This window comes from Glycine max, chromosome 3 (assembly GCF_000004515.6).
Source record: "Glycine max cultivar Williams 82 chromosome 3, Glycine_max_v4.0, whole genome shotgun sequence".
In the NCBI taxonomy this organism is placed as follows: domain Eukaryota; kingdom Viridiplantae; phylum Streptophyta; class Magnoliopsida; order Fabales; family Fabaceae; genus Glycine; species Glycine max.
In genome coordinates, this window is record NC_016090.4 from 34,970,254 (window position 1) to 34,977,362 (window position 7,109).

General features: G+C 34.4%; 1 protein-coding gene across 4 annotated transcripts; it reads right to left on the bottom strand.

Annotated features, from left to right (window-relative positions):
• Positions 1–2,375: 2,375 nt before the first annotated feature.
• On the bottom strand, positions 2,376–6,828 carry LOC100817835 (probable mediator of RNA polymerase II transcription subunit 26b). Of its 4 annotated transcripts, none has more exons than XM_006576709.4 (10): positions 6,366–6,828; positions 5,348–5,920; positions 5,075–5,143; positions 4,837–4,919; positions 4,226–4,284; positions 3,977–4,110; positions 3,850–3,877; positions 3,424–3,746; positions 3,254–3,344; positions 2,376–2,980 (listed from the first exon to the last, which is right to left on the bottom strand). In XM_006576709.4, exons 2-10 carry the CDS (start codon positions 5,804–5,806, stop codon positions 2,859–2,861), a joined length of 1,368 nt encoding a protein of 455 aa, XP_006576772.1. In that variant the 5' UTR covers positions 5,807–5,920; positions 6,366–6,828; the 3' UTR covers positions 2,376–2,858. The 4 variants fall into 4 exon arrangements, with proteins under 4 accessions (XP_006576772.1, XP_025983644.1, XP_006576774.1 ...); XM_026127859.2 differs by having other exon boundaries at positions 3,977–4,101; positions 6,366–6,645; XM_006576711.4 differs by having other exon boundaries at positions 3,977–4,104; positions 6,366–6,644.
• Between the last annotated feature and the right edge of the window lie 281 nt (positions 6,829–7,109).

Sequence of the window (7,109 nt, forward strand, 5' to 3'; positions counted from 1 at the left end):
GATTTTGAACCGTTAGAAAGTCATATAGCCGACTGCAGGGAAACCTAGTCCATGTTTTGTATGGGGTTTAGATAATTCATACATGCGTAAAGTTAATAATTATAGTTTTTATGTGTTTTAGAAACTAAACGTGGTTTTATTATATGTTTTAAACATGTGTCCAAACACACCGTTATATGTATGAGTTAGTTTTGAATTTATAAAACATTATTTTAATATTTGTGTTTCATTTAATTTTATTATGAAGAGTTTAAAGACAAAATTAGCTAAGTTAATTAAGCCAATTTAATATTGTTAACATTTTTATTTAAACCTTCATAACTATTCCCCAACTGAAGTTATTATAAACCCACTACCATCACACAGATTCCGCACAATTCCATGAACAAACCAAGACTTACCGTGTTCAGTTTCATAAATATTGCCTGTCGTTGTTGTTGAAGAAGACCAACGAGAATAATTCCTTCATTCAATCACTCGTAATTGTTATGGACACTTTACCTTTTTTTCTTTGTCATATCTTACCCAAACCCTATTTAAATAAATTTCTACATAAAAAATTATAAAAGAAAATAAAAAAGAGTAAAATTCTTATAAGCTAAAGTTAATTTATGCATTAGTTAATTTGTTTAAGACTGATTTTAACTTATCCATAAGTTAATGTTAGCTTATGGACAAAGTTCAATTTTCTTCTTTTTTTTTAAATACTTATGGAGAAACTTATCTATAAGCCTTGCAAATTCGTTCTTTGATATAAATGTTGTTTGAAGGAGAGAGACTAAGGTAGCATATGACATTTTTTTTTTTTTTACTTTTATTCACCTTAAAAGAAGAAATCAAGTTAAACACAATTCTCGAAAAAAAAAGAAAAATTTTGTCATCTAAAAGAAAAGAATAGAAAAAATTAAAAAAGTTGGATGAAAAAACTTTTAAAAATCTCTCTCTCTCTCTCTCTCTCTCTCTCTCTCTCTCTACTCTCTTGCTCTCTCTTCTCTTTGCTAACCCTTTCCCTCATCTCTACCCTAGCTCTCTTTTAGAACATTTTTTTTTTAAAATTAAAATTAAAATTAAAAATTATCAAACAACTTAGGTAAAAAAAAACCTCAGTCAAACACACCTTCAGTAAGAGAAAAGGCTTTATCTTAAAAAAAGTCTAAAGTATTTCTTAAAAAAAATAAGCTCTTCCAATTATGTTACCTACAAGCCTTTTTTAAACTATAAAAAAACCTATGAATTTCTCGAAAATTGTATTTGATTCTAATATTTTTCTTTTAAGGAAGAATTTTTTTTTAAAAAAAAATGTGGGGGATTTTACCTAAGTTAATTTTTCACAACACACTTTCTACTTTTAGGACTTGATTGAGATAAAAACTGCTTTGGACATGAAACCATAAATAACTAGTATCTACATAAACACGCTGCTTTTAATAAATCCAAGAGACGGAATAATATTTCTCACTGTGATCTATGATGTTAAATTATTACAAAGATAGGAAAACGGTCAATTAGGAAAAATTCTATTCATGCAGTGGATGAGGCGGCGTGACAGAAAATTTAGCGTAAAAAATACAGAGAATATTCGCATTAAAAAAAAAAAGAAAAAGAAGAAATAAGAAGATGGTGTGAAAGAGAAAGAGAACGAGTCAAAATGGACAGCTAGGGTATTATTGTGTGGCATAAGCATAAGAGAGCGGTGTTGAGTTTTGTGATACACGCAAATCGCACAAACATGAATGAATGAATGAATGAATAGGATTTGTTACTACAATAAAAACAAAACAAAGAAAGTCAAGCCGACAACACAAAAAATCCTCCCTACTTTTGCACGTTCTCTCTCTTTTTTCATAGTCATAGTCATAATCATATTCATACCATCCATTTTCCTATTTTTTAAATGGTGTAGACTGTGGAATATTTAACCTTGCCAAAGCAAATTGTCCAATGCCATTCATCAAGGGTCATCTTCATTCTTCACCCTTGTATTCATCATATATACTATATTCTATTTTCTTCTATCAAACCAAACCCACACAAGAAAAGAAGAACAAAAGTTCTGATTTGACTTGGACCAACTTTTGAGTAATTAGGATGTATGCAAATTGAAAATAGGGCTAGAAATTGGAAATCATATAGTAAAATAATAAAATAGAGGGCATCCAAGATACGAATCCAAAGTCAGATATTACATATTCTCTCCACATGCCGAGTCGCACTTTTTTTTAACTCTAAAATTGAAACCATATTTCGTCGGAATTTTATTTACAAAAATTATTTTAATAGTCAGCAAATACTAGTGCAGTAAATATAATTCTATCTAAATCACTTTTTTAATCACCCTAATAAAGATTAAAAATTGTATGGTAAAAGTAAATGGCTTAAAAAAATGATTGAATGTTATTTCATATTAAAATTCTTATACACCTGCTAACATAATCACATCTAGGAGTTTAAAGACCATTGAGGTTGTGACAAAGCACTTCCAAAGGGTGTATATACTAACTTATATATGAGACCCTAGTAAGTCATGTGACAAGAAAAATGTCTAGAAACAATTGAGATTTCTATAGACAATCATTATGGAAGCAAGTCAAAAGTAGAGGTGCCCCAAGTTAGGATCCTCTTCTAAAAATCCGATCTAGAATGAAACAAAATTCCTATTTACTTTAACTCCTATAAACTGGGAAAATAAACAGTGTTTAAAGGTTTACTTCCCTCTCAATTGGAATAATTCTATGCAAGTCCAAATGGTGAATGGATTTTGTTATTTTCTACAATCAAGGGGACCAATCTTCAACCCATTTGGAACAAACAGCTTGGAAATACTGTTAAATCTGAAGGTCCACCATAGAATAATAGCTTTATCTTCGACCATTAGCCCAATGCCTACTGTGATATCCAGGTTTGAAATGTGTATTTCGGTGCAAACCTTGCTTGGGAAGATCGTTTATTTCCATAACTTGTATTGTTCTCTGCCTCTTGGCTACATGTAAAAATTAGAGGTCAGTTTCATCAAAATTAATAAGCAACTGAAATGTGCACAAAAATAATCATCATCATGTGTTGTAATTTAGTATCCCACAAGCTCTAATTACCAAAAGTTGATAAACCAAATCGAACATTTAAAGTATGGAATCTAACATTGGAATAAAAGATTCTATGAGAATATAGAGACTACTAGACATGATAGACAATCTAGAAATTAGATACGACAACATAGAATATAACCATAGATTTTGGAAAAGGAAATACAAACCTTTTTCAGCTTGTTGATAGCTCTCCTGAAGTTTTCTCTTGGTGGCTTCTAGCTTTACTTGGACTGCATCGTCATCTGAACGCTTGGATTTCTGATAGAGAAGAGAAAAAATTAAGGTTAGAGATAAAGCAAATCTACAAATTGTAATGAACAAAAAGATTTTTCCTTACATCTAACTGAGCAGTTGGAGGCCTCCTAGTGATTGAATTGTTCTCCATTTTTTGCTGCATCTTTGGCTCCATATTACTTTTTCGCTGCACATTTGATTTTGGGGGTCTGCCAGGCCCGGAATCAGCTGTTACAGGTTTATTTGGCCTCACAGGCATGACAGCAGCCTTGTTTTCCTTTGCTTGTTGCTGACTCTTAACATCTCTGTTAATGACGACTGTGTCATGGGAAGGCTGCAACTTCCTCATCTCTAAAACATGGCTGTCAAAAGCTGGCTTTCTGCCATTCTCATGGTTCTTGCTGAATGGTCCAGTTGGTCGAGGATCTGAGAAATAATTCCCCATTCATAATCATCAGCTAGGGATTCAATTACAGAACCGTACAGCAAAAAGCAAGGCAAAGGATAAGAGATTGTAAATTCAACTTACTTCCATCGTCGTCCATGCCATCAAAGAACTTTACATAGATGTGACATAAAACAGAGAGAACTAAAAGTCAGTCTCTAAATATCAAAAGCTTGCAACAATAGAAAGGGGGTAAATGAAGAGCAAATACCTGTGACAGCTCCATTGAACCAGCCTGAGTGACAAAGAAAGCCCCTTCATCCAAGGGAGGTGATGGAAGTCCTTCTTCTTCATCATCATCTACAACGGATGGATTCACTGAATCTGGTGTACCTTCTTCTGAACCTACAAAGCATTTAATAAAGCCATTTTCAAACGTGAAAAAATGCCGAAAAAAAGGGACTAAAAAACAGCGAGATGAATCTGATTGTAACCAAACGAAGGTAGATAAAATTTCTACCTGTGATAGCTGTGGTAGTAGTGGCCTTAACCCACTCATCCACCATTTCTTTCCAGCCACTGCAAAGTCAGGAGGAAAAGTTTAGAATGCAAGTTGTTCAGAACACAAGTGAACAAAATTAAGCCATACACCAAAAAAGAATAATAGCTAACTTAAGTAGATGAAATGTGCTTGCATAAGTATGATATGCGTGGAACCTTAATTGGCTATTCATCTATCTAAAGACCTTTATTGAAGCTAAAAAAGAATCACAAGTAAGATGAACTAAGAAACAAATTAAGACAAACTACATCTAACAACTCATAAGCCTGCTAATGCAACTGAGACATCGGTTAATTAGTTGAAGATGATTGATCTTCAGCCATACTACAACAATAAACCACAAATGGGTCATCACAACAAAAATGAATAATATTGACCTTCATTCTCTCTCTCTCTCACACACAATGAGAATACCAAACCACTAATTGGAATAAAAAACAACCAATTAGATGCCATTTCTTTGATCCATGTAGCCAAAGATAAACAGGCCCACCTACCTTCTATAAAACAAACCAATTAACCAAATGGTACATAGAAAAAACACACATCAACGAAAAACTAATTCGTACTTGATGAGAGTCCTGGCAAGTTGACGAATGTCCTTCGATCCATGTTTCCGGAGAGGATTGACCGCCTTGCCAATCTCCGTTGCCTGGCAAAGTTAAATTCCGAGAATTAGAGGACTAGCTAAAAAAAAGGACACTGAAAAAAAAAAAAGCAAAGAACAAATTGCCCAAAAGCATGATAAAAAATGGTACACCCATCATAGAAAGAGCAACAATTAACAAGGAAAGATTCAATTCAAACCTTTAAACAGTCCACGGTGAGTTCCATCAACTGAAGCCTCCTCAATGACTCAAATATCACAGCCTCAGACTGTTGCAACACGAAACAAAACCAAGAACTATAGCACACGACAAAACAACTCAAATCTTCAAACAAGAAATAAAATGACATCCAACAAAAACCACATTTCTTTATACCTCAAAAACCCATCCTTCCAAAAACTCTCATCAAAACATTCAAGTAAATTGCAACACAAACAAGCAAGAAGCAAAGAACAGTAAAATCGCAACACACCTCATCTTCAGGGTTAAGCAGAACATCCTTGATCCTCAAAATCTCCGCAACATACTGAGACTCCTCTTCCATCTCATCACTTAATGCTTCAGCCTCCCCAAAGCTATAATTGCTGTCACCAAGATTCGCATCCCCATTGACCTTGCTCTCTTTGCTTGCCCCTGCACCTTCAAACTCAACCCCATCTCTCTCAAACCCACTCTTATCATTATCACCATCATCACCATCATGTTTCTCTTTTTTACTATCTGCACCCACAGCCAACTCAACACGGTCACACCCCACACACCGAGTCAACCTGCAAGAAAACAACCTCTCTGCAATCCAATCCCTCCTCACTCTAAACTCCTTAGGACAATCCGAAGCCGCCACAATTATGGCGTGCTCAATTATCTCGAATATATCCGAATTCGCAGACCCGAAGTAGTTCCTCCACTCGTCCAGTGACCAAGACTTCATCCTCGCAGATCCAAAATCTTGAAAGATAAAATTCCAACAATCTCAAATTCGGATTCTCATTAAAATGTGATCGTCGTCGTCACTGGGATGATGCTGTTTGTTTTTCTCGATCCCCTGAACAAAGCAATGATGAGACGGTCAAAAGGGTAACAAGATTTTCGACGATCAATCATTAAAGTTTTTGAATTTACTATGATTTTTCACGCCGGGTGTCCCCGTTTTGGCAAAATTGGATTGGATTAATGTGCCGCAAAACGGAAGTGGATTCGAACAACAACAACAACAACAACAGAAACCATAAACCAACACACACACAAAAAACGCGTATGTTAATAAATGACAAGAAACAACGTCGTCGTGTTTTTGTGTTGTTGGGTTGTTGCTGTTTCAGATTCTGGCGTTACAGACCAAAACCTCAGGGGAAAAGAAAAGAAAAGAAAGAACTTTCTCTCCGGTTGTTGTAAAAAAAACAATAATAAAAAGAAAAATTGGACACCCGGGAAATAATCAAAAGAAACGGTGAAAAAAAAAATCTGGATGTTTCTTTGTTTATTTCTACCTATTGCAGTAGTAGTGTGTGTGGGTACGTAATGTTGCACCGAGGAGACAGAGACAAATACCGCGTGCTTAAGGAACTGGTTCTTGTTTGAGAAAACGAAAAACCACTTGTGTTGTGTTGAAAGGGAGAGAAGAGATAAAGGGGTTTGTGCTGTGTTGTGTTATTGCGAATGGTGGTCTTTTTGGGTGTGTTTTGACTTTGATCAAACAGACGCAATGGTTGAGAGAAAAGGTTTTTGGATGAAAAACGTAGAAAAAGATAAATGAGTGTTTGCGTCTCTTTCTCTCTATTCTCTCTCCTCTTCCTTTATCTTTGGCTATATTTTGATTATTTTTTTTGTGTAATAATAATAGTAATTAGGGATTTTATTTATTTATTTATTTATAAGATAAGAAAATGATAAAGATGAAAAGAGTGGAGCATGAACTAATAAAAAGTATTAAGTAGGTAGTGAATGTGGCACAATATAGATAGGACCGAGGAAGCGATTTTGAGAGAGCGAGTTAAGAGGGGCCCGCCACTCAGGGTAGGGTAGGGTATGAGACTGTGACTTCCTAATTTCTCAAACTCACTCTAGTTTAATTATTTTTTAGAAAATGTTAACCGATGTCCTTCTATCGGAGATTATTAAGTGACTGTTTGATTTAGTTTTTTTATTGAAAATGGAGAATGATAATAAAAATATGTTTGATTGAATTTTTGAAAATATTTTTAATGAAAATAGGAAACAATCAGAAAATAAGA

Coding starts and splice junctions, on each gene's coding strand:
- LOC100817835 (XM_006576709.4), bottom strand. CDS start 5,806: ATGAAGTCTTGGTCACTGGACGAGTGGAGGAACTACTTCGGGTCTGCG. Junction 5,144..5,347: donor TGCTTAACCCTGAAGATGAG/GTGTGTTGCGAT, acceptor GTGTTGCAACAG/TCTGAGGCTGTGATATTTGA. Junction 4,285..4,836: donor CTTGCCAGGACTCTCATCAA/GTACGAATTAGT, acceptor CTGACTTTGCAG/TGGCTGGAAAGAAATGGTGG.